At 39.2% G+C, this 27,617-nt stretch overlaps 1 protein-coding gene and 1 long non-coding RNA gene across 8 annotated transcripts in view; one reads left to right on the forward strand and one right to left on the reverse strand.

Moving 5' to 3' along the window:
* Positions 1-5,868, reverse strand: part of LOC132209771 (uncharacterized) — a 36,261-nt gene extending 30,393 nt beyond the window's left edge. Inside the window, exon 1 of the long non-coding RNA XR_009445850.1 lies at positions 5,765-5,868. This is a non-coding gene — a long non-coding RNA (uncharacterized LOC132209771). The remainder of the gene's footprint in view (positions 1-5,764) is intronic.
* The window catches only part of LOC125453034 (gamma-sarcoglycan), a 644,680-nt gene that overhangs the window by 460,304 nt on the left and 156,759 nt on the right, over positions 1-27,617 (forward strand). For all 7 annotated transcript variants that reach the window (XM_048532075.2, XM_048532078.2, XM_048532079.2 and 4 more), the window contains one exon: positions 25,998-26,085. In XM_048532075.2, coding sequence (XP_048388032.1) covers positions 25,998-26,085 — 88 coding nt within the window. The remainder of the gene's footprint in view (positions 1-25,997; positions 26,086-27,617) is intronic.

The raw sequence follows: 27,617 nt of genomic DNA on the forward strand, positions 1-27,617 counted from the left end.
TGGGATGCAGTGAGGGGAGGGGAGATTTTGAAACTGGTGAAATCCACATTGATACCATTGGGCAGCAGGGTTCCCAAGGGGAATATGAATGTCTGTTCCTGCAACTTACGGGTGGCATCATTATGGCGCTGCAGGAGACTCAGGATGGACATGTCGTCTAAGGAATGGGAGGGGGAGTTGAAATGGTTCGTGACTTTGAACCATTTCAACTCCCCCTCCCATTCCTGAGACGACATGTCCATCCTGGGCCTCCTGCAGTGCCATAATGATGCCACCCGTAAGTTGCAGGAACAGACATTCATATTCCCCTTTGGAACCCTGCAGCCCAATGGTATCAATGTGGATTTCACCAGCTTCAAAATCGCCCCTCCCCCTACTGCATCCCAAAACCAGTCCAGCTCGTCCTTGCCTGCCTAACCTGTTCTTCCTCTCACCTATCCCCCCCTCCCACCTCAAGCTGTACCTCCATTTTATACCTACTAACCTCATTCCGTCTCCTGACCTGTCCATCCTCCCCGGACTGACCTATCCCCTCCCTACCTCCCCTCCCATACTCTCCTCTCCACCTTTCTTCTCCTCTATCCATCTTCGGTCTGCCTCCCCCTCTCTCCCTATTTATTTCAGAATCCTCTCCCCATCCCCCTTTTCTGAAGAAGGGTCTAGGCCAGAGACATCAGCTTTTATGCTCCTAAGATGCTGCTTGGCCTGCTGTGTTCATCCGGTTCCACACTTTGTTATCTTGGATTCTCCAGCATCTGCAATTCTCATTATCTCTTTTAATCTACTTCCCCATGCTCAGCCTCTACAAAAGGCAGTGCTGTAATTTGAGGAGGGTTCCTTGATTTCTGGGCTGTATTAGACAGGGGAAGGTTCACTTAAAGACCTTTTAGCAATTTTTAACTTGCTAAGTCTTTGATGCAGAAGACTTTTTCATCCTTTTGCACTCTTCACCTCACTAAAAGCATGTGTTCTTGCAGACATTGTGAATTTTACTTATTTGTACAGTAACATGCAGAACACAATGATTTTCCATTGAGTACACTCTTTCAATCTGCAACTCCTTGATGCTGTGTCTGTGGCAGGAGATGTGGCGTGATGTTGTCATCAGACTGTGAGACCATTTTCCTCTCCAAGAAAATGCAGAGATCACATTGGCACTGCATTTGCCATCAGATGAGAGCGATGCAGAAACAAGCACACGCACTTACTGTTACGTTGTGCAGAGTGAGAGGACAATTTTGTGAAAGGAAGGGTTTTTTTGACAGTTGTGAATATTTCAGGTAAATGGAACAGAGTATTCAAGATGTAAGGCACATTAGTCAGAATTTTAAGATGTTTCTAATACTAGATTAGTTTAAGGTCAAAATCAAAGCGACTGCAGGATTTTTTTTTATTCATTCAAGGGCTATCTGTCGCTGGCTGAGCCACCACCCGTGAACAGAAAGGTGGATAGCGTTCACGCATAAATGTGTACATATGTTAACATCAACACATTGAGATATTAAAATTCCTACATTTGAATTCACATCACATTTGTAACAAAGCAAATTGTCTATCCCTGACAATAAAATGTGAGGCTGGATGAACACAGCAGGCCCAGCAGCATCTCAGGAGCACAAAAGCTGACGTTTCGGCCCTAGACCCTTCTTCATTTGCTGTACCTGTATATTAACTTTCTATGACTCATGCACTGGTCTAATTCTAAATAGCTCAACAATGCCATCCTTGATTAACAGTGCTACCTTTGCCTGTCTTCGTATTCTTTATGGGTATTATAGACCCCTCAATATCGGATTCTATCCTTGTCATCATATGACAGTTTTTCTATAGTGGCTATCAGATCATGTTTATTGACTTCAATGTGCATAATCATTTAACTTACTTTGTTATAAATGCTATGTGGATTCAAATATAGGAATTTTAATATCTCAGTGTGTTGATGTTAACATATGTACACATTTATGCATGAACTCTAGCCACCTTTCTCTTCACAGGTGGTGGGTTGAGGTGTCAAGTACTTCGCCAAGAAGAATCAACATTAAAAACAATCTGCGATTAAGAGTCTAATGATGACCACATGTAATGATTGGAATCATGGCCATGTGGATCTTATTGACTATGAAATTCTTGCTTGGGATTGTTAACCTGGGCAAGTCAGGGAGCCCTGGCTGACAGATATAACAGGAGATTTAAAAGGTCTCCTCAGTGTATGGACTGGTTTTGAATTGGCTGTTGTAGCCTGTATGCAGTGCAGACCTAAATAAAGGGTGACTTTGTGAGGGGATGCTGGCCTCTGTGCAGTTATTTTGCCATAAACCGTTACCACTTGTTGGGAAAAAACTACCTGGTTTACTAAGGTCCTTTAGGAAGGAAGGTGCCAGCCTTACCTGGTTTGACTTCCATGTAATTGATGGGTCTAGGCCCGAAACGTCAGCTTTTGTGCTCCTGAGATGCTGCTGTGTTCATCCAGCCTCACATTTTATTATCTTGGATTCTCCAGCATCTGCAGTTCCCATTATCTCTGATTACAAATTGTCTATCCCTAATCACCCACAGGGTAGTTGCGAGTCAACCACATTGCAGTGAGTTGAATTACATGTAAGTCAAACCAGGTAAGGCTGGCACCTTGCTTGCCTAAAGGACCTTAGTAAACCAGGTAGTTTTTTTCCAACAATTGGTAACGGTTTATGGCAAAATAACTGCACAGAGGCCAGCATCCCCTCACCAAGTCACCCTTTATTTAGTTCTGCACTGCACACAGGCTACAACAGCCAATTCAAAACCAGTCCATACACTGAGGAGACCTTTTAAATCTCCTGTTTATATCTGTCAGCAGGGCTCCCTGAATTGCCCAGGTTAACAATCCCAAGCAAGAATTTCATAGTCAATAAGATCCACATGGCCATGATTCCAATCATTACATGTGGTCATCATTAGACTCTTAATCGCAGATTGTTTTTAATGTTGATTCTTCTTGGCGAAGTACTTGACACCTCAACCCACCACCTGTGAAGAGAAAGGTGGCTAGAGTTCATGCATAAATGTGTACATATGTTAACATCAACACACTGAGATATTAAAATTCCTATATTTGAATCCACATAGCATTTATAACAAAGTAAGTTAAATGATTATGCACATTGAAGTCAATAAACATGATCTGATAGCCACTATAGAAAAACTGTCATATGATGACAAGGATAGAGTCCGATATTGAGGGGTCTATAATACCCATAAAGAATACGAAGACAGGCAAAGGTAGCACTGTTAATCAAGGATGGCATTGTTGAGCTATTTAGAATTAGACCAGTGCATGAGTCATAGAAAGTTAATATACAGGTACAGCAAATGAAGAAGGGTCTAGGGCCGAAACGTCAGCTTTTGTGCTCCTGAGATGCTGCTGGGCCTGCTGTGTTCATCCAGCCTCACATTTTATTGTCAGGGATAGACAATTTGCTTTGTTACAAATGTGATGTGAATTCAAATGTAGGAATTTTAATATCTCAATGTGTTGATGTTAACATATGTACACATTTATGCGTGAACGCTATCCACCTTTCTGTTCACGGGTGGTGGCTCAGCCAGCGACAGATAGCCCTTGAATGAATAAAAAAAAATCCTGCAGTCGCTTTGATTTTGACCTTAAACTAATCTAGTATTAGAAACATCTTAAAATTCTGACTAATGTGCCTTACATCTTGAATACTCTGTTCCATTTACCTGAAATATTCACAACTGTCAAAAAAACCCTTCCTTTCACAAAATTGTCCTCTCACTCTGCACAACGTAACAGTAAGTGCGTGTGCTTGTTTCTGCATCGCTCTCATCTGATGGCAAATGCAGTGCCAATGTGATCTCTGCATTTTCTTGGAGAGGAAAATGGTCTCACAGTCTGATGACAACATCACGCCACATCTCCTGCCACAGACACAGCATCAAGGAGTTGCAGATTGAAAGAGTGTACTCAATGGAAAATCATTGTGTTCTGCATGTTACTGTACAAATAAGTAAAATTCACAATGTCTGCAAGAACACATGCTTTTAGTGAGGTGAAGAGTGCAAAAGGATGAAAAAGTCTTCTGCATCAAAGACTTAGCAAGTTAAAAATTGCTAAAAGGTCTTTAAGTGAACCTTCCCCTGTCTAATACAGCCCAGAAATCAAGGAACCCTCCTCAAATTACAGCACTGCCTTTTGTAGAGGCTGAGCATGGGGAAGTAGATTAAAAGAGATAATGAGAATTGCAGATGCTGGAGAATCCAAGATAACAAAGTGTGGAACCGGATGAACACAGCAGGCCAAGCAGCATCTTAGGAGCATAAAAGCTGATGTCTCTGGCCTAGACCCTTCTTCAGAAAAGGGGGATGGGGAGAGGATTCTGAAATAAATAGGGAGAGAGGGGGAGGCAGACCGAAGATGGATAGAGGAGAAGAAAGGTGGAGAGGAGAGTATGGGAGGGGAGGTAGGGAGGGGATAGGTCAGTCCGGGGAGGATGGACAGGTCAGGAGACGGAATGAGGTTAGTAGGTATAAAATGGAGGTACAGCTTGAGGTGGGAGGGGGGGATAGGTGAGAGGAAGAACAGGTTAGGCAGGCAAGGACGAGCTGGACTGGTTTTGGGATGCAGTAGGGGGAGGGGCGATTTTGAAGCTGGTGAAATCCACATTGATACCATTGGGCTGCAGGGTTCCAAAGGGGAATATGAATGTCTGTTCCTGCAACTTACAGGTGGCATCATTATGGCACTGCAGGAGGCCCTTGATCATATGTTCAGAAGTTTGGCAAGGGAATCAAAGGTTATCAGGCAAAGATTGGAATGTAGATTTCTAAGCACAATATCCACAATATCAGAGAACGGCAGAGCAGGCTTGATGGGTCAAAACAGCCTCCTTCTGCTCCTAATGTTTATGTTTATATGTTCTTAAAAATGACAGTCATCTTAGTGATATCACTTCTTATTAGCTCCTGGCTGGTTCTCTGAAATGTGAATCACTTAGAGAGGTGAGTACTATCTTTTCAGGGTTGCTCTTTGTTCTTTAAAATATAAGGGTGAAATGGTTTACCTCATTAGGCCATAGCAGACCAAATCACATTACTTAACTGAGCTGTGTTAAAACTGAGGTAATGAACTATCATATCAAATTATGCAAAATATACTCCGTAAATATATGAAAGTCAAAATAACTATAACTACAAAATTGATCATACAACCAATTGCAATGCAATGTATAACCTCGTTATGGACTCTAATTTATAAAACCAATGTTAAGATTTAGTAACGTCCTGGAAGACAAAGCTGTCCTTTAACATTTGCCTTTTGACAAAGCTATAGAATGAAACTGTTTGTTGTTTGCTTGTTTACCACTTGCTTCTCTTGACCTGAAGGTATCTTGCAAATCTCATTCAACACACAGACAGACAAAATGGTGTGCTGTCAATATTTTACTGACCACATTTCAAAAAAATGTAATTTAGTGACTTGATTGTTTGACCATTATTGCATGTAACCAAACTCAGTTTCTGCCTAAAGTTGACCCAGTTAACACTTTTTGATGCCTTTAGAGAAATAGCGATGACATATTAATTTAAATGTTCCGAGTTTCAATCGAATATTGGCTGCTACAGTCTTCGTGGCTTGCCTTTTCCCCCACGTGTCTGCTGCCGCATTCAACCTGTTGACCTCTCGTTCCGAGTCCTACTCTCAGACACTTTTCATTAACCTCTAACCCCACCCCTCCCAAGCAATATTCATGCTCTTTGTTGATACCTTTAAAGTTTCCAATGCTCATGTGCTCCTGACTCCCATTCTGAACGAGCCGTGAAGTCCTGGACTCAGCGAATGGTAGAAGTTTGTTGGCACAGTTAATTCTGCCTGCACTGATCAACTTCTGCCATTAGATGGAGCCTGATCAGGATAGTTAAAACTTTATTAGATACATTTAATTTTTGATTTCCACAAATTACTTTTAAACTGTATTTCTCTGTTTTAAGATTTATTTTATCTTTAAACTTATTTTATATACAAATTGTGTCTGTACACCATTTCAAACTTTATAATGTTTTAATGTTGCTTTCTATAAAGTTTCCGAAGTGAGTGTTTCTTTACTGTTTAGTGATTTATTTTATTCTTCAAGTTAGTTCATCATATGAATGGCCCAGTATTTCAACATGTGTGTGTATTTTACCGAGCAGAAATGTCTGCAGGAACCTAACTCTGGTCTTAACATTGATTCCTGGTAGAAAGCCACACTTCACTCAAAGCCACTTGATTTTAAAGTGAAATATATGATCAATTTTGTAGTTATGGTTATTTTGACTTTCATGTATTTATGGAGTGTAGTTTGCATGATTTTCATGAACACAACTATTATTTTATGTAAGGACTTTATAGGCAACAAATTAAAGAAGAATAAGCTTAATTCTACATAACGTGCAGGAAACACATAAAACAGAATGCCTTTCCGTAACCTTGTGAACTAACAGGCTCCTGATCGCTCTCAGTACAATACAGATAGAAGAAGCAAAATGAACAATTTGTAGGCACCAGGAAACCAATGCAGGACTTTACGGAAAACATTCATGTTTTCTGCGCTAACTGGTTAATTCATTTAAATTTTCCAGCAAAAACTTACCAATGATTGAATGAGGGAGCGGAGGAGACCAGGGAATAACTGAATAATGCAAAATCTGCTGAACAATGAGCAGCATTTCACCATCTCAAAGCCCTTCCTGCTTTGCCCTCACTCCTTGCCAGGAGTATAAGGCACATTGGTAGCTCCATTTGTTGAAAAAGCATCTTGGCAGCTTTCAGGTTATACCAAGGAAAAATTTGTGATTTTTAAAAAATATTACTTGATGGGTTGTGGTTTTCGCTGCATGGACTATCATTTATTCCCTATCCCCAATTCCTCTTGAGAAAGTGGTGGTGAGCTGCCTTCTTGAACCACTGCAGTTCATTTGTTGCATGTAGGCCCACAATATCATAACGGAGGCTTTCCAGGATTTTGACACAATGACAGTGAAGGAAAGGTGATGTATTTCCCAGTCACAATGATGAATTGCTTAAAGGGGATCTGTAGGTGGTGGTGTTCCCACGTAGCTGCCTTTTTTGTCCTTCTTGATGCTAATGATTGTAGGTTTAGAAGGTGCTGTCAAAGGACCCTTGGTGAATTTCTGCAATGTTCCTTTTAGATGATACGCTCTGCTGCTACTGAGCATTGGTAGTGGTGGGGACTGAATGTTTGTGGATGTGCTGCCAAACAAAAGAGCTGCTCATGTCCTGGAGTGTTGTTGGAGTTGCACGCATCCAAACAAGTGAGGAGTGCTCCTGACTCGTGCCTTGGAAATAGCCCTTTAAAACTATAACCAACAGAATGTATCTTTACTGATTGCCATCGACTCAAATTTTGCTAGGGCTCTTTTAGGCCACACTAGGTCAAATGTAGCCTTGATATCGTGGGCATTGACTCTCATCTCACCCCAGTTTAGAGGTTTTGTCCTTGTTAGAACCTAGGCTGTAATGAGGTCAGGAGTCGAGCAGCCCTACCAGAACTCAAACTGAGTGAGTATCGGTAAGCAGGTTATTGCTAAATAAGAACTGCTTGACAGCACAGTTGATGATATTTTTTATCACTTTATTAATGATCAAGATTAGACTGATGTAGCAGTAATTGCTGTGTGGATTTATGCAGCGTTTTGTGCACAGGACATACCTGAGCAATCTTTTATATTGTCAGCTAGATGCCAGTGTTGCAGGTGTACTGGAAGGGCTGGCTAAAGAGATATGTGTATTCTGTATGGCTGAATTTAACATTATTTTTACATCATAATCAGCCACTGAGTTATTGGTGATATCACCAGCATGTGATGTAATTTTCCAGGCCATAACGTTTAAACTTCACAGTTATTCTGGCAGATACTTTCACATGCTATTAATGTTTATACAGAGAAATTTTCCAAAAAGGGTAGAGTACACAGCACCACAATAAATAACACATCTGGAACATATTTTCCACAAAAAAGTTAACTATCATTTTAAAATAAGAATTAAATTAATAATGTTTATAGCACTCAATAGTTGTAGTAATGGATAAATGAGGTTTCCGTTGTAAAAGAGGGAATTTTATTTGAGCAGTTTAATCAAACAGTAATCGATTACATATTCTTGCAAATTGAACCTTTGAGCTTTTTCTAAAAGGTCTTGCCACTATACTTTATTAGCCACAGTAAACATCTTTTCGTATACACAGATATCTGAGCTGTAACACTAGAAAAGGAGATTTAAATAAAGACAAGTCGAAATGTGTAGTCTTTCGATCAAAGAGTGGTGTCTGTGAAACATATTCATGAAACAATACAAATCTGTTTTATATTTGGAGTTTTGTAATTGTAATTACAATGATAGATATCTGGGGTGATTTATATTGATAGATAAAACGTCAGTTTGGAAAGATTGCTGTGTTAATTGCATAGCGCTTTCTAAGTAAATCATTCTCAATTTAAACTCTCTGACTCTTCAAACACAGCACTTAATCCATTAATACACATAACAGTGGCATTCAGCAATCCCAAAATACTTTAGCACAAGTAGATCTCAAATGCCAATGCTCATCATGGGCTAAAGCTTGTCTGCTCTGAAAATTTTCTTTCCCAGACCCCAATTCCACACAAGTCAATGGTGCACTACAGGAGAAATCTTGTAGGATGCAGCCAGTTAAGAGGTTAGCTGCATGTTCAGTGTTTAATGAAGGGGGATATGGCTGTTCCCAAAGTGGGAACATTCGGACATTGTGGCCCACCCTAATGGAAAATAGTACTGTGATAGCAAGGAAGTACCGTGGAGGTTCAGACTGATGGATCATCGGGATGAACTGCAACTTCTGTTATTGTCCATGGGGCTGTTCATTGGTGATATCTGTGTCTGCTGTATTTTGTAAAAAAAAGTATGGAATAGACCTTTTTAAAGTTCTATACCTACAGTGTGGAAGCAAACCATTGCACCCACTAAGTCCACCACCAGCAGTCACCCAAGGATGGAATCAAACCCAAGTCCCTGGCAATGCGAGACAGCAGTGTTAACGACCAGGCCACCATGCCACCCAAAGTTGTGATATAGGAAGACAGTACCTCCATTCTAGAATATGAAAAGACCATAACAACAATTCTCTCTAGGTGTTTCCCCAAAATGGTGCAACTTTCATGAGTTAGATGTGTTTTTATTGTCACTTGGTATTACAGACCTTGAGTATTCCGAGAAAAAGAAGTTCAACCTACCACACTAGTTAGTAATGCAGCATATGAAAATCAGTGACGGTATCATGCCAAGTACAAAGGCCATACATCTCTGTGACTGGCAGATTGAATCATATCTTTTCTGATATTCACAACAGGCAGAGCACGAACAACTGAATCAACTCATGCTTGCAAAACCTACAACATAATGTCTGAAGAGATTTTACAATTGGACAGGACTCACTGAACAATTCCAAGTGTACTAAGAATTACATAAGCAACCAAATTAACCATCAGGCTCAGAACGTGGAACACTTATCCTCGCCAGAAGCTACATTCATATTCAGGAAACTATCAGCTTTGGTCAAGAAGAACATGTCTGGAGCTGTGCCAATTCTGAATTAAATACAAGAATAAAGACGATAGCTCCTTGGTGTATTGTCCATGGCAATGCCTTAACCAGACAGAATAATTTGCATTCTCTTCAGTACTCTTTTCTCATGCTGTAGAAATTGTGGTTCATCTGAAATTTGGCATTCTTGCTTCTTTACAGATGTCGCAGGGCAAAAATGATCCAAAAGCATGTGTCCCCTTGCCTGACTCATGGTTTAAGCCACAACCAGTCATTTCTGTCTAATGAGAGAGCAGTCTTGTGATCTGATAAGGCTAAGGTGACTTTACCTCATCTTCATCAGTGACACTCAAGTTAATATTGTGTTCTGCTTTTTCTACTTCTATAACCGTGTGTGATCTGCACAGCATCAATTCGACCGATGGTATCCCAATTCACCTTGTACCTGTGGATTTATTCTTCAGCCTCAAAATGAGATACTGTCCATTTCTGTAAGCTTTTAAGTATTGAAGAGAACACTGTTGCATGCATGATTTCAATCTGCAAATGTGAGCAATTACTTTACATTCTGCCTCCACCACAATCCTGCCTTTATGGTGAACTATCGCCCTTTATGAGCTTTGTAATGTGGAAGATTAAACATACTGTCAGACCATGTCTCAGGAAACAAATTACTAGACAGATTTATTGAGCACTAAATAGGTGGATGAATCAAATTAAATACAGCCAATAGTTTACATCAATTACTTATTACACTTCTCAGCACCTGCAATGACATTTTGAAACAGAAAGAGCAATCATTCTGGGATTAAAACCAAAGTTGCTTCAGAAAATGGTTATTATGCAGAGGATCAATGGAAATTCAAATCTACATTGCCCAATCCCCCCACCAAGTAAATCCCCACCAGACAAAATCCAGATAAATCTCCAGTTCTACATTTTGACAGCTTTTCGGATAAGCTGACTTAGCTGTTCCTGAATAGAGCACAACAATGTAAATTGATGCAAATGAATAGCCTACATGTCTGCAGTCAGATTCCCTGCTTTAGCACCAGGTGCAGGTCAGGAATATACTGCTTCTATATGAAGCAAGAATTCTAACTTCAAAAACATCCATTTAGGTGTGTTCTGCCTTAGATGTGCAGTCTATCCTTTTGAGAAAATGGCAAAAGACATTTCACCCTGTCACTTTCAGTATGAAATGGTTCTTCAGCTTGACAAATTTTTGCTGAATGCTGAATGCAGAGCCGAGAAAGGGTCACTCAACCCAAAACATTAACTCTCATCTCTCTCCGCAGAGGCTGCCAGACTTTCTGCGTTTTTCCAACAATTCAGCAATTCCTATCTCTATTGACAGTTTATCTTGGATCATTCTCTTCTCCTATAGCAAGGAGCAGCCCAGTGTGTGGCCTGGCTTGGTGACATAAGCCAGCTGCTTCAGAAATACAGAAAATCAACTGGAAAGAGTATAACTTCAAAAACAGCAAGAACAAACATTCCAGTGAAGTTGTGAATATAATGAAACTATCTAAAATAAAGACCTTAACAACGTTTACTCTTTATATTTTTAAAATACTGAATCAACAGCTACAAGTTACCTCCCTTCTTACAAGAAACCCAAGGATAATAAAAGCTAGGTATCTTACAATTGTCCCCTTTGTTCATGTTTCATTTATCTTTCGGGTCTTAAAGACCTGGTGTACATGTTTTTAGCAGGCATCCATCTGCACTATTACAACCAGCCCTCAATATACACCTGAGAGTCAGCAGGAAGCTCTGGTGCTTATTCATATTCCTTGATGCAGCCTATTTCCAATGTGCTATGCACACAGAACAGCACCAATGTAGGAAAATGAGTTCCACAGCTCCTTATGTCTTACATGCCGCTCTAGCACCACTGTGTCCCAGTCTGTTCCATCAGCGCAGCAAAGGGGACTTGTGCCCAGCCACCAGACCCATGGCCATGGAGCATTTAACAAGAAGGACTGTAAAGTTGAACACTTGTTCTTTATTTCTTAGTTTTTCTGCTTTTATATTCAATATTTTGGTTTAGTCTTCTGTGTTTTAAATTGGTGCAGGAGAGTAGTGACACTGTGCAACACTTTACATTGTATTTTGTATCAAAGTACATGACAATAAATAAATAATATAAATAAATCAAACAAATCATTGTCAGCTTCAGAATGGTTGATAATTTAGTGCAGTACAGCTCTGGGTGCATTTTCAAATTCCTTTGATGATATTGAGAGCAAAGGGAACTAAAACATATTTATCCAACTCTGTTAAAGCTGCCAATCAAACTTACACTTCAAAGTGATCTACAGAATGTCAAAATAAATAAATTTCATTTCAGAGGAATTTTCTGGTATTGTTTGAAGATAAAGCCTTATAATTGCAAGGCTTTCAAATCTATTCAGCCATCAAGCAGAAAGGTGAAATGCTCAGGGCTCAGGCATAGGCATTTAAACTATGTTTAGTTGTTGGAATGAAGCTGTATATGCCTATTCAAACATTTTAAAAAATGCAAATTCAGAAGCAAAACTGCAGAGGGAGGAGAAAGTAAGAACTGTTGATGCTGGGGTCAGAGATAACACAGTGTCAAGGTGCAGGAACACAGCAGACCAGGCAGCATCAGAGCAGCAGGAAAGCTGACGTTTCCGGTCGGGACACTTCTTCAGAAATGGCAGATGGTAGAAGTCCGATATAAAAACAGAAAGTGCTGGAGAAACTCACCAGGTCTGACAACAGTGAGAAAAACAATTAACATTTCAAGTACAGCGACCCTTCATTACTGGACGCAAACTATTAACTCTGCTTCTCTCTACAGCTGCTGCCAGACCTGCTGAGTTCCTCCAGCATTTTCTTTTTGTTTCAGAACCAGAGCAGGCCATTTTGCCCCCCTGTCATTGAATTAGATCCTGGTTCAACCAGGGATTGTCAGCATGGTTATGACTGAGGGAGGTCGTGCCCAACAAATCTGATTGAATTTTTCAAGGACGTGACCAGTTGTGCAGAAAGATAGAATGTCCTTTATTGTCACATGTACTCCAGCACAGAATACAGGAGTGCAGTGAAAAACTTTTACAGTGGCTACCTCTAATGGTGCCATCTTAGGTACGGGTACCTAGGTACAAATCTTGGATACAAAAGAGGAATAAAAGGAAAAATAGTAGCATTACTTACAGGGTCTGAAAATTAAGTTAGAAATAAGACAGTTGTAACCGTTAAAGGATTGACATTACAAGTCAGTGAAGAATTTCAAATAGCAGCAGTCAGGCACGCGCCAGATCCCAGTCCAATAACTGTCCCGCTCTGCTCCAAGCCTCCAGTCCACTCCACAGTGGCACTCAGCTGCGCCAAGGTGAGTTGCACTGCTCCAGGAATCAGGTTTCCCCTCATGCTGCTCAGGGACTGCTTCCCTGCATGCTGCTCCAGGACAGCTAAATAGAGAGGGGAGAAAGAAAAGAAACAAAAAGAACAGGCAGAGCAGAGGAGCTCCAGCTGGAGCACCCTACTCCGTCGCCATCTTACCAATGTAAATGAGCTTGGTGCAGTTGATGTAGATTATATGAATTTCAGCAAAGCATTTGACAAGGTTCACATGGGAGACTGATAAAGAAGAGAAAAGCACTTGGGATCCAGGAGAACTTGGCATGTTGGATCCACAATCGGTTTCACGGTAGGAGACAGAGGGGTGATGGTTTGTGTTGCCGGAAGCCAGTGTCTCTGAAAAGTGAGAAGTGATGCAGTTTGGAACAAGTAACAAGATAAGGGAGTACTTATTGAAAGGCAAGACACTTGGAAGCTTGGAGGAACAGAGGAATCTTGGAGCACTTGGAATCCTGAATATGGCAGAACAGGTTAATGGGGTAGCTCAGAAAGTTTATGGGACACTTGTCTTAATCAGTTGATAAATTTTAGATTAGAAGAACTGGGAGGTTACATTAGGTGTACAGAACTTTGGTTTGGCCACAGCTGGAGGATTGTGTGCAGTTCTGGTCATTACACTATACTAAGGATGTGACTGAACTGGAAAAGGTGTAGAGGAGATTCTCTAGCTTGCTTAGAGCAGTTTAGCTGTGAAGAAAGGTTGAATGTGTTGTTTTATTTAGAGCAGAGGAAGCTGAGGGGGGATCTGATCAAAATGTATAAGATTGTGGGGGACATGGATAAGAAGCCTTTCCATTTAGTTGAGGGTCAATAATGAAGGAGCAGAATTTTAACACCATGGAGGGCAGTAGACGTGGCAAACCTCACAACCTTTAAAAAGGTTAAACCTTGAAATGTCAATACATTTAAGGCTATGGACTTAGTGTGGGAAAATGGGGCTAGTGTGATGGGTTTTGTCAGGCAAGGGGCTCTTCTGAACTTCATGACGCGATGAAACTATGACTCATGGTTTATCTGAATATCACCTCAATTCCACATTCCTGCCTACCTCTGAGTATGGTATTTTTCACACATCAAATGTGAAAAGTATTTAAAGAGGCTTTTGACATGCCTTCCAAATGGTATTTTTACTTGCAGAGCCACAATATCTATTCACTGTGTTTCTTATGGATGTACTGATGTTATCATTGGTTGAATAGCTCACTCTCCTGGGACATTCAGGTGCTTCTTACATTTCTTACTTTTTAAAATGTAATGGCAATCCCCTAGTTATCTGGACTTAGGCCATTTTCTAAGAATTAAACATTTCAAAGTGCAAAAATGTCTTGGATTTTGCTTCAGTAGTGACCAAAGCCCTCAACAATTTCCATTATCTATCCAGTGAGATTGACAGTAACATCAGAAATTTGAACATACAGATGGACAAAGAAATTCAAAATTTTCTGTCAGTGAGTGCATTAAGCTCCATATTGTGCATTTAAACACTCCCAAAAAAAATCTTTTGGCAATCATGACTTAATAAGTATTTCCATTCTAATGCTTTTTGTCTCGCCACAACAATCTGACAAATGTTGCACCTTATGAGATGGTTTTTAATCATGTACTAAGTTCAATATAATTGTTAACATCTTCACTGGCCTTGAAAAGCAACTTTATGTTTGAGGAGAAACACAGAGAATGCTGGAGAAACTGTTCAAGCCTGGCATCATTTATGAGGAGAGAAACAGAGTGAATGTTTCAAGTCCAGTATAATACTTCACCAGAACTGAAAGTCAGAAGTTGTGTTTGAATCTTGTGGCTTGTTCACCTTCCTTGCTTTCTAGCTCCCTCCTGGTGTTGGAGGAAGTATTTGCCAAAATTCACTTTCACACCCACATTTGCTTCCTCATTGACTGTCTCTGGGCTCTGCCATATCCTGCATGGATTCCAGCTGAAGCTCCATCCTTCATGTTACATACCCAATCAAAATGACAGGTATCTCTGAGACACATAACTCTCCTCAGACACCTGCTCCCACCACGTCCTGAGATCCGCACTCAATGCAATTCACCTTCACATGCACAGTCTTGACCTCTCTCTCCATCAGCACTGCCTCATGTAATCTTAAAACTGCCCCATTCTCCAGATCCACTTAATTCTTTGTCTTACTCAATGCTTTAGCAAGAAACACTTTCTCTTTCAGGAGTTAAGATACCAATCTCCAAAAACTCACAGGTACTGACATCCCTCGGGATCCTAATTCCCTCCACTATCCTCCAACTCCATCCCTTCATCTAATCTCATTTCTTGCTGAGGATTCACTTTAGCCTCTCACCTTCCCCTCTCTGATGTTGAACAACCTGCACTCAGCAGAGGATTTTGTTTTATGCCTTTTACATCAGTGAATTTTGGGTGCAATGTAATTCATCATTTTTGCATCCGCAACCACTTCTTTGGTACTTGCCTTCCGTCAACTATGTCTCCGTGACAGCAATGACATCATAAACTCAAGCGTTAATCAAATCCTTCAATTCATCTATTTCACTTGCATGATTCCTCGCATTAAAGTAACTGACGTACAATGTTGTCATGCTCTCCTGTGCCGTACATGTCTATGTTTGTACTACCATCTAGTCTGATTTGGTTTTTCGTCTAAACTTGTCTATGCATCATCCCCTGCTGTACCTTCACTATATATCTGATCTCCAAACAACTGCAATAACAAACACCCTGCAAGGATGTTGGTCTCATTCCAGTTCAAGCGCAATCATTAGATTTATACAGATCCCACTTTCCACAGATCTGCACCCTGTGACCAAGGAATCTGAAGCCCTCCATCCTGCTCCAACTCTTCACCCATACATTCATTTGTTCTAGCTGTCTATTCCTATATTTACTAGCACATGGCTAAACAAGAGATTATAATCTTTGGGGTCTTGCTTTTTACTATTCTGCCTAGCTCCCTAAATTCTTGTTGAAGGACCACATCCCTCTTTCTACCTGTGTCATTGGCCCAAGTGCAAACTATAATTAGTGACTGCTTACCCTCCCCCTTCAGAATGCCCTGCACACCATCTTGAAGTCATGTCTGTGCCTGGAGAAATGCCTACCCGTACCCTCATTATTGAATCTCCTTCCACTACTCTTCCTCATCTGTCTCAAATCTCAACTTGTACCACTAGGAGATAGTAAGAACTGCCGATGCCAGAGTCAGCAATAACACAGTGTGCAGCTGGAGGAACATAGCAGGCCAGGCAGCATCAGAGGAGCAGAAAAGCTGACATTTCAGGTCAGGACCCTTCTTCAGAAAATGGGTCTGAAGAAGGGCCCTGACCTGAAACGTCAGCTCTCTTGTACCGGTAGGCTGTGCCTGCACTCCACAGAGACACCGTCACTCTCACCGCCTTATAACACAGAAAAATGTTTTTGAGTGTGATGCACTCCTGAATCTTTCCTACCTGCCTCTTTTTCTGACTGAGAGTCGACCATTCCTTCCCTGACTGCACCTCATTGAGCTGTGGGGTGATTACATTCAAAAATATACTAACCACAAAACTCATTGATTCCATCTGATACTTAAGTTCAAAAACCCAGTGCTAAAAATGATCAAATCGATGACATTTCATGTAGGCGTGGTCATCCAGACTACGAGGAATGGCTAGGATTTCTCATATGCTGCAGCCCATGTAACACATGGGACTGAGCTACCTCCCACACCTTGTCTTCCCTCCTTGCATTAGATTTACTCTCCTTCCCTTATCCTACTTTGGCTTACTTATATCACTTTAGTATGTTCCTTCTGGCTTCCATTTGTTTCTGGTGCTTAACAGTACACTTTTCTAATTTATAGCCATTTGCAGACAAGTCCCTAACAGCAGTTTCTTACAAAAAAGGTATTCCTTACCAGTCATGTGTATGTTAGTCCCAAGAAATCTTGTGTGGGATAGCTCTGTCTATAACCACATTATTTGTTCCAGTCAACCAGCTCTATCACTTAATGTTATCATCTCTTGCTGCTACAGTTTTTAATAATAGAATATTATCATTTGTCAAGTGTTTAAATAATGCTTTGGGGCAACTTTGTGTTTGACACTGAGAATAACACTGCTATAGTTTCTCTGGGAAAATCAACTTCTCCACAGGTAGGGATAGTTTGTACAAAAATAATGTCATGATACATGCATTACATTGATGTAGTTAACAGTGAAGAGACTGCTCTCACGCTTTGTTAAACAACAATATCACACCAAATTTACTGCTGTTCAGCTCTAAGTTATGTAAGTATCATCATGTCAAGCAAGAATATCTCAGTCCAATTCAACTGTTCTAGTTATACTGACATGCATCCAAACTGCTTACACAGATCCAGTGGGAACCATGAAATCTGCGACAAGGTGTACATCGATTTCTCATTATTTACCTGGATGAGTGAATTCAATTCTTCTTTGCAGACAGCTGCTAGTAACTGGACTGAAGTGCACAGGTTTATAAATGAAATAGTTTCCTCCAAATACAATTGCCACCTAGTATTCTAGGCTCAAGTGCTTCATACAGAAAGATAACTGCTTATTCTTTGACAAGATCAGTGCTTTACAACCCAGTGCCATGGACTATTGTCTCCAATTTCTTGATAGTAAAACTTGCTATTCTCAATTTCCACAGTATTTTATAAATCTGCAGCTGAGCAAAGGGGTAAGCATGCTGAATGTTGGTTCACATTTCTACTTCAGGGAAAATGAAAACTGGAATTTGCTGTCTCAATGTATTATGAATTGATGTCCGAAATAAATTCACCGTGAATATTAAGCTTTGAATTATCCTAAGACCTGACCTGGAGAAGGAAAGTTAGAGACACATGAGTCCAGATCAGCAATCTTTGGATGTCCTAATGCCTACTAATGTGTAGTCATTGCTTCTGAAGTTTACACTTTCAATAAGCTTAGTATTGTCTCACAGTGAAGCTCTGGAAAAGGGAGACAACCATATAGCTCCAAATGGCCAGCCATTTGACTGGAATCCCACCCTCTAGACCCAAATTAAAATGCCCCAAAACTGGTTACCTCCAATCTAACTATCAACCCCACCCCCAACCTCCAATGTACCCATTCACACTCTGACCAACTCACTCACTCACTCACACAGACTCAGTGACCCATTAAAACCCTCAAGAACTTTAAAAACATACACAAACATGGCAGCAGTTGTGGTAATAAGGCGACGTGACAATCCCATTGCTCTGCATTACCATTGCTGTCTATGAATGGCTGCACTAGGGACCTATCTGCAATGAAGGAGGAAGGTATAACTCTAAGTATTTTCACAGTCAGCAATGCCCGAGCATTGCCACCGTATAGAAGATCTGGTCAGAGAATATTTTAGTTTTCCATGAAAATAGTTTTAAAAGTTTAAAACTATTAATAGATAAAACCACCATTTAAATTCAGGACAATTTGCATTGAAACTGGTGAAAATTATTTGTTCCATGCAATAGCAGCATATTTGGTCATATTATAATTTCCTTCAGGAACATTGGCAGTATTTCTAAACTGCGTATGCTCCTGTCTATATTTCATTGTCCACAGGAGATAACTATATCCCAGCATGCGGCCTGAAACAATTGATTCATGAAAATGCATGAGCATTATTGTGCGAACCCTGTGGGATTTTTGAGTCAACTTGATCAGATCAACAGGCTCTCTAGAAAACTGAAAAAAAACAGAAGCAACCAAATTAGAGTAACGAAATGAGAAAAAATGTGAAAAGAATTATTATGAATAAAAATGAAAAAGATTTCAACGTAAGCGAAATAGAATCAAAAACTACTTGAATTGATTCAAATATCACTGTCAAGATATCTTTTTTAGGTTGACAAAACCTATTGGCTTCAGAATTACTTTTTTAAAAATTGCATGTTATATAAAATTGCATGTAAATAGTCAAGCACACAACATGAATTCTTCAGAAGTGTTTATTCCAAATATAGTATATCTAATATGCTACACCGGTGTATAATGTAGAACTTTGCATTGGTTGAGCCTGGGAAAATGTATGATGTATTTCTAGGGTAAAGAGCCTGATATATTCAATTTATATAAGGCTTCAATTTCACATACTCTAAAAGACAACTTGTCAAAAAGCAATTAAAGATGGAAATCACATTTGACTTCACTTTCTTGAAAGAAGAATACCATTCATAGAAAATAGAATGGTTCAAGGAGCTGACAAAACAAAAGACTTAAAAAAAAGACTCACTAAAGCAATTGTTTATCCTGTAGTGAGGAGTCTGGAGAATTGAAAATAGGAAATAAGGAAATGATGGCATCATTGAACAGTTATTTTGTGCCTTTCTTCTTTGCAAAAGATACAAATAACACCCCAAAAATACTTATGAATCAAGAAGTAAACAGGAGGGAACAATTAGAATCGTTAGGGAAAGGGAACTGTAAAAATGATCCAAACAAGACCAGAAGTCTTCATTTTAGGACATTAAAGGATATGCCTATTGATAAGGTAGCTGAATAGTTCATAATTTTCTATAATTCATTGGAGCTGTCACTCAAGTAAGGGTTTCGATGTTTCAGATTTCTATTGATTTTCTGGATTCTCAGCAGTACTTCATTATGACAATTTGCTGAGAGCCCAGACAAACACTAGATTGTTAAAAGAACTGCACTCTAGCTTGATGGAGAGCTCTGATGTCTATCAATTTTACAATATTTGCTTACCCTGTGTCTTCCCAAAGTTTTTAAACTTTAAAGGGTCTGGATGATTGACACTTTAACAAGCCCTGTCACAGAAAGCAGATTTTTAACATTGTAAAAAGTTGTGAATGAAACACATTTTTGAAAGCTCTTATTAAAAACATACTCAATTGCCATTATATGTTTCATTGCTTCTTTGTGGTGCATGTTAGGCTAATGGGAATGGGAGTACCATATCTTGGCATAGGATCATGATGGGCTATGGGCGGTTGGGAAGATGGGCATTGGGTGCTTCTGAGGGACTGTGAACCATGAGTCTCTAAAATCCTGGCCCAGTGCTATCAAGATCAAGGAGAAGTGGGACCATACCGCTTGTTGCAATGGAGCTAGCCATTGGAGGAGCATAAGGTTTGAGCTTGCATCCCAAAATAACTCCAAACCTTAAAAAGAACTCTCAAATCTTGGAAAACACAGGAGTAGGGTTGGCAATCCTGGAATTGGGTGCTGGCTGGCATTTCTGAAGGGTTCCTGAGTTAACACGATTTAATCAAAATCTGGCTCTCAACCTCAGGTGCATTCGTGGGTGTTACAACAACATTGCCGTTCTTCCCCTATCTGTGGTCTGTTCTGGGACAGCTGTATCTGACATGGAAAATTGTTCAAATGTTCTACTGTGGTATCAAAAATACCTTTTATCTTCCGGTAATAGAATTATTTCAAAACAGGAAAAAAGAAAACGGAAGATAGAGCTACATTTCAGGGTCTAGTGTATATTGGAAAATTGTGGTTTTCTTATGTAGTGAAAATAAGTCAATAAGATGAAAGAAAATACTTCAGATCCTGGAAATCCAAAATATAAATAAAAAGAATTGGAAAAACTCAGCAGTTCGAGTAGCATTTGTGGAGAGAGAAACAGAGTCAATGCTTTGAGTCTAAACATTGTTATTTGGAGCTCAAGCTTCATTAAAAATGTCTTTGGCAGTAAAACAGAGTTGAGTCAATTGCTAATCAATACCCTTTCTTCTGTGGTTGCCTTTCAAGTATGTATGTATGACAGTATACCCTAAATCAGTGATCAAACAGTAATGTACTCAGAATTAATTTAGGGTTCTCTCTTTCTAGCTCTTCAACACCTGTATGTACGAGAATACCCAGATCCCTTTCTACTGCCATAAAAATGTAAAGCACAGCAGTAGGAGTAGGCTACTTGGCCCATTGAGTTTGCTCGGCTAATTCAATGAAATCATGGCTAATCTGATGATCCTCACCTCCACATTCCTGTCTTTTCCTCATAACTATTGATTACTTTACTGATTAAAAATTTGTCTGTCTCAATCTTGAATGTCCTCTATCATAAAGAATTCCGCAGATTCATGACCATCTGAGAGAATAAATTCCTCATCACCTCTGTCTTAAATAGGTGCCGCCTTACTCTGAAATTATTCCCTCTGGTCCTAGAGTCTCCCAAAGGGAAAAACAACCTCTGAGCATGTACCCTCTCTAAGAATCTTACCATGTTTCAATCAGGTCTCCTCTCATTCTTCTAAACTGCAATGAATACTCAACTACTCAACTCCTTCTCATAAGAAAATCCATTACTACCTTTAATATTGATAGACCTTTCCTTGCTCATAGTTTTCCAGATGTTATCTAACAAGTGCTTTATATAATTTTGTAAGGCTTCTCTATTTAGTATGCAATTCCCTTTGAAATACTGGCCAATTTGTCTTTCCTTTCACTCAATGTACTAATATGCTAGTTTTGTGTGACTCATGTCCAAGGACCCCCAAACCCCTGTGTGCTGCAGCTTTCTGCAGTTGTTCCCCATTTAAATAATATTCAGCTCCTCTCTTTATCTATTCACAGTGCCTAACTTCACAGTTTCCCACATTATATCCCAGTTGCCAAGACTTTGCTATTCACTTGACCTGTCTATATATCCTTCGTAGACTCTATGTGTCATATTCACTACTACCTTCTGGCAGTCTTTCTCTGTTATTTGTAAACCTGCCTATAGCATATTCACGTTGTCCTCTCTTTTTCTTTTTCTATATGAAAGATGTTTTTACTCTGGTTTTATATTACTTGCTAGTTTGCCCCCAGATTATTTTTGTTCTCCTTATTATTTATTTAATCTCCCTTTGTTGGCTTTTAAAACTTTCTCAGTCACCTGGCTTACCACTAATATTTGCTACATTAGGTGTTTTTTTTCTTGTAATTTGGTACTCTCCTTAATTTCCTTGATTAACCATGATCAGTTAATCCTCTTCCTTGGATTCTTCTTCCTCAATGAGATAAAGCTTTGTTATGAGTCTGGAGTGTTTTTTTAGCATGTTTGCAGCTGTTCCTCATCTATCTTTTCTGCTAAACTGCTTTCATAGTCCACCCTAGCCAACTCTGCCCTTATCCCTCACAACCAACGTTTACAACCAAAATTCCTCCTTCTCAACCTGAATGTGAACTTCTATCATGTTATGTTCACTGTTGCCGAAGGATTTTTTACTCTGAGACCATTCAATGCACTCGCCCCATTACATGTTACAAAATAGTCTGATCCCTGGCTGTATCCACAACATATTGCTCTAGGAAACTGTTTCCTAGCTACCTTTGCCAATTTGATTTTCTCAACCTACTCGAAGATTAACGTCACCCATGATTAATGTGCTATCTTTTTTCAAATGGTCTCATTGTCCCTTGATTTATTCTCTGTCCTACAGAATAGCTATAGTTAGGGGGGGGGTGCTTATAGATTACTCCCACCAAAGCCTTCTTCCCCTTGTTACTTCTTATATCTGCCCATAAGGATTCTACATCATCTAATCCAAGATCATTTCTTGCTACCATATTGATTCCATCTCAGACAACAAAACTACCCCAATATTCTTTCCTTCCTCCTGTCATTTGAAAAGTCACAAGCCCCTGAGTGTTCAGTTCCCAGCTTTGATCTCCTTGTCCATACCTCTGAAATGACTATAAAATGACACTTGTTAACCTGTGTTTGTGCTGTTAATTCATTTATTTGTTTCTGAATGATGTGCACATTTAGGTGTGGAGCCATCGATTCAGCCTACTTTTCTGTTTTTTAATGCTTAGCCATTAACTACTAATAATCTCTCAGCACATTTTCCCTAGTGCTACCTATGTTGTTGGAATCTACAAAGATGAAGACAAATAAATCCTATCCATCCCACTGCAATCATCCTGCTGCAAACATCCCAAATCCTGGCAGATAACATAATCATCTGAACTCACTCTTAACAAGCAAGAGAATCATATTTATTCCTCACCTATTCTCCTCTTACCATGCATTCAAATTAACTCACACTGCTTGAGTGGGTTTAGGTACTTTGGTGGTATGGTCAGTTTGTTTAATCACCCTGCAGCCACTGCTTTCATTCATACAGGCTGCAAAAGCCTGTTGGATAACTGCAAAGCCTGAGGCACCTGGAAAAGGCACCATCTGAGTCCCTTCACTCACAATCCTACCCTCCTGTCAGTGACCACTGACCAAATCAAGAGACCCCAACCTAAGGAATGTGACCATCTTCTGGAACAAACTGCCTCAGCAACATTTTCCTTTCCCAATGCATTATAGTATCTGCAATCTGGCATCCAGCTGATAAATTCTGAGCTGAATTTACTGCAATTACAAACAATTACTGCAGATGAGTCCACCCTGGATCACAATGGCATTTAGAAGCACACATATCTTGCAACTGCAACACGTAACCTGCCTTATTAACCTTCCTGCTCCTTAGTAGGAGTTTGCTGTGTACAAATTCGCTGTCATGGGACCAGCCTTACAACTATGATTACACTTCAAAAATTGTTTCATTGGCAGGAGAGTGCTTTGGGATGACTAGTAGTTGTGAAAAGCACCATACCTTTTATCAATTTGGTTATAAACTCTTAGCACACTGACATGTCCAGTGCTCACCACTGTTGTGATGTCTAAATATTAGGTTAAAATGTCAAAAAATAAAGAATATAAATGAGTATCACCCTGTCATAATTCCCATCCATAGAAGTCTCAAGAACTTTCACATTATTTTGTTACATAATAATAAAACATTGAACTTTTAAACAGCAAAGGTTTACCTTCACATTTTGTCACTTTGCATGTGCAGAAATTATGAAATGTCAAGATTTATTTTTTATTAACTTGTATCTCCTGTTGCTTTATTTCCCCTTTTAAATAATTACATAAGATGTAATGTGTAACTTGCTCTTGATGTCTTGGTTGAATAATAATCTGCAATAAGATTTTTAAGCAATACCATTACAAAAGGTTTAAAATCTAATAGTAAGTCGTGCTTTTAGTGAAAGGCCTATTGTTCAGAAATTCAATATTTATTTGGGCCAATTCATTGCAATATCTGCATGGTTTTCATTTCATTTTCTCTGTTTCTCAAGGACATTTATAAGTCTCCAAGAATGTTAGGCAAGATTTAAAATTGCATGACAAGAAATTTAGAATATTGAACATGATGTCTGTGTTTGATTGTATTGTAATTTTTGTGTTATACTTTAATACATGTTCAAAGATGGAACTGAGGTCAGCACTTCAAAGATGTTCAACAATCAAGTCTGAGAGCTTTATATATTTTTAATGAAGTATTTAAAATCTTTTCTCATGTATTCTCATGAACAACTTTGGGAGTAAAGGAACTGGTGAAATCATTAGAATCCAGCATCAACGTTAAATGATTGTTCTATCTTCTTTTTGAAAGCCATGTATATTTGTCTAGATCAAGAAGCACACCTTTCTCCAGGGTCTCCAAGGTTCCTTTGTTCTCCCCAAAAATGAATCAGTGTTGCCTCATTGATCACACTCTGTTCTCTGAATTGGGAGATCACCTTTCAAGCCTCACTTCAGTGGCTCAAGCATGTAGTTTACGATGATGTTTAAGTGCAGTATTGAGAGAGTGATGTTTTGGAAGAAGAGCTGCCTCTTGAATGAGATATTAACCAAGATCCTGCTCACTCAGATGACTTTTTTTTTAAGCATATCTAGTCTGTTCAGTTGACAAGTTCATATAGAAAGTGTCTTAACCTGCCTTCTTTCTGTAACTGCTAAAAATCAAATATCTTCTGCTTTTAATTTACAAGTTTATTCAAATGTATTAATGCTTGTAATTGCCTGAATACCTTTAAAAGGCTGACAGCTCATAAGTCAATTATTAAAAACCTGCAACGTAGGATTTTAGTATTCAAGGTTGTTAACTCAAATCCACACTTTGTAATTACAAACATTACAGTTTTGCTTCTCTTCTAATTACTGCATTCTAAAATGACATCACTACAATAACCTAATGAGAACGTTAGAACTGAATAAAGATTGGCACTTATGGTATATAGATCATTATTTTTTCAAATATTATAGTTTTAATAAAGGACATTAGCCTGTCATTTGATTTATTTTGACTAGTCTTTCTAAACTTCTAACCATGATGTGCTGCCTTTACATATTGCATGTTAAAATCCAACTAGGAAAGAATAAAATTTGTTGCAGCAATTTTCACACTCACTACTTTGTGATGAATTGGTTGTGGATTGCCATTATGGACTCATTTGATAATCACTTTTATTTGTTTCATAGCTTTTGTAAATTGGAGAGTTTGTATCACAAGTTAGTGATCCTATCCATTAGTTTACTGACTAAGCTATCAAAGTTATCTCCCATTATTACTTTGGGGACTTACTTCCATTTGCCAGAATAATGCCCATAAATTGCACCATTCGTTTGAATACATTTCCATTGTGGGAATGCAATAGAGGTTCAATAGGCTGATATCGAGGATGGTAGGACTGAGAGATTGGTTCAACTAGGCCTGTATTCACTCGAGTTTGGAAGAATGAAAGGAGGACCTGATTGACACAGATAAAATTCTAGCATGGCTAGACAGACTAGATGCAGGAAAGATGTTTCCCTTGTTTGGGGAGTCTAGAATCGGGGGTCATATGGTGTAGGCCATTTAGGATTGAGATGAGGAAACATTTCTTCGCTGAGAGGGTGACCAGCCTGTGGAATTTGATATCAAAGAAGAGTGTGGAGATCAGGCAACTGATATTATTCAAATAAGTGATTGTTAAACATTTTACTATTAAAAGAAGCAAGCAGTACGGAGAGAATGCGAGAATATGGCTTTGAGCTAGAGGTTCTGCTGTGATCGTATTGAATGGTGGATCAGGCTCAGAGAGCCAAAAGGGCCTACAGCTGCCCCTTGTTTCTGTGTCTCTATTCTATTTCATAATTTTTTGGTGATGTTGTCCCCTGTAGGGGATGCTTTGGCCAGTTTTATTCTCAAATTATCAAAATAAATTCCTTTTTCCCTAAATTCCTGCAGGACTCCCCCTTGCTTGTGGATTCTTCACAGAATGTGACTGTTAATGCTCGTAACTCTGAAGGACAAGTCACAGGCAGATTAACAGTGGGTGAGTGTTGTTTTACAATCTGCTTACCAACCTGCTTGTTCAAACGTGTCGCACAATTTTAAAGAACGCAATCAATTCAACAATATGTGTCTTGAGATTGCCTGTGTCACATGAAAAGGCCAAATGGTTGGAGGGGGTGAACAGTGCATATCGGAGTCTGAATTTAGAATATGTCATTTGGATCATTTAAATAAATTGTTTACATTGCATGGGTAGCACCTTAATTCAATGTACCAATAGCTTGAGCTCTATGAATTTTACTTGATAAAGTGAGTGCTTTGGGCTAACAGAGTATGCCAAAAGTTAAAAGCAAAATCTTTACCATTAATAGCTCTGAAACCTTTCTGAAGTTGATGCACAACTAGGACTAAGGCTATGTAAGATCTTAAAGAAATGCTTGAAAATTATTGTATTGAACTTCTGATAGGATTATTATATCCACTTTATCATACTTTAAAATATATTTAGAAGAGTAAGTCCTATGGCTACTAAGGAAAAACCCAGCTCTTAATTGATAAGAAGGTTGGTCAAGTTATATTCCTTGCCTTCAAACAATTATAAATTGTTTGTAAATCACCTGTACCAAAGGGTTGTGCTAGTTTTTGCAATAATTCCTTTGCCTATACGCATAAGCTTCATACCATAACACAACTATATGAAATTTAGCAGTATATCAAATATTGTTTGCAAAAATTATACTGACTTGCCTCCCTCATGGTTGGTGCATAAATACACCAGGTGGTACTGAAACCATTTTGCATAATTTTCATCTGTGAGATGCCAATAGGAAGCTACCCATTGAATGGCAAAATTAGTTCCATGAGTAATTTCCTTTGCTGGATACGTATGCACTTGTTCAATGTCACATCAAACACTGCAGATTGAAATCAAAAGAGGACTTCGATTTTATTCATAGTACACACAGGCTTCTTTGGATTCAGCAGGAATGGTCACAAGGGCCTAACTGTTCACAGATTCAAGAGTTTAAAGGTTATCAGGTAATCACCATCTGCATTGTGTGTGTGTGTGTGTGTGTGTGTGTGTGTGTGTGTGTGTGTGTGTGTGTGTGTGTGTGTGTGTGTGTGTGTGTGTGTGTGTGTGTGTGTGTGTCTATTTATGTAAGTGTTTTGGAGAGAAAACACTAATTCTCTCATTCATTCTGTCTTAGTTAATCAAACTGGAAACCAACAGAAGTTGCTATGAATTTATAAGTTATGACTATTTACAGTTGCATTTGGTAATAGCTGAGATTCAGCATTGATTTGTTTCAGGCAAATCATATTTGACATATATGAGTAGTTTCTTTTTAATCAGTGACCGTATGAATAAAAATAGATGCAGCAAATGTGTGTACATAGGTTTTCAGAAAGATAGGGGAGAAAAATTTCTTTTGGTGAGTGCCACTTTGCCATGCAGATTATGTTAATTCCCTGCCACTTTTCCATGCAGGCTACATTAATTCCCTGGAGACAGATGGTCCTATCAGCCACTATCGTCATGCTTCAGGTGGCATTCTCCCATAATATTGATTA

Source organism: Stegostoma tigrinum, chromosome 6, assembly GCF_030684315.1.
Source record: "Stegostoma tigrinum isolate sSteTig4 chromosome 6, sSteTig4.hap1, whole genome shotgun sequence".
NCBI classification, from domain to species: Eukaryota; Metazoa; Chordata; class Chondrichthyes; order Orectolobiformes; family Stegostomatidae; genus Stegostoma; species Stegostoma tigrinum.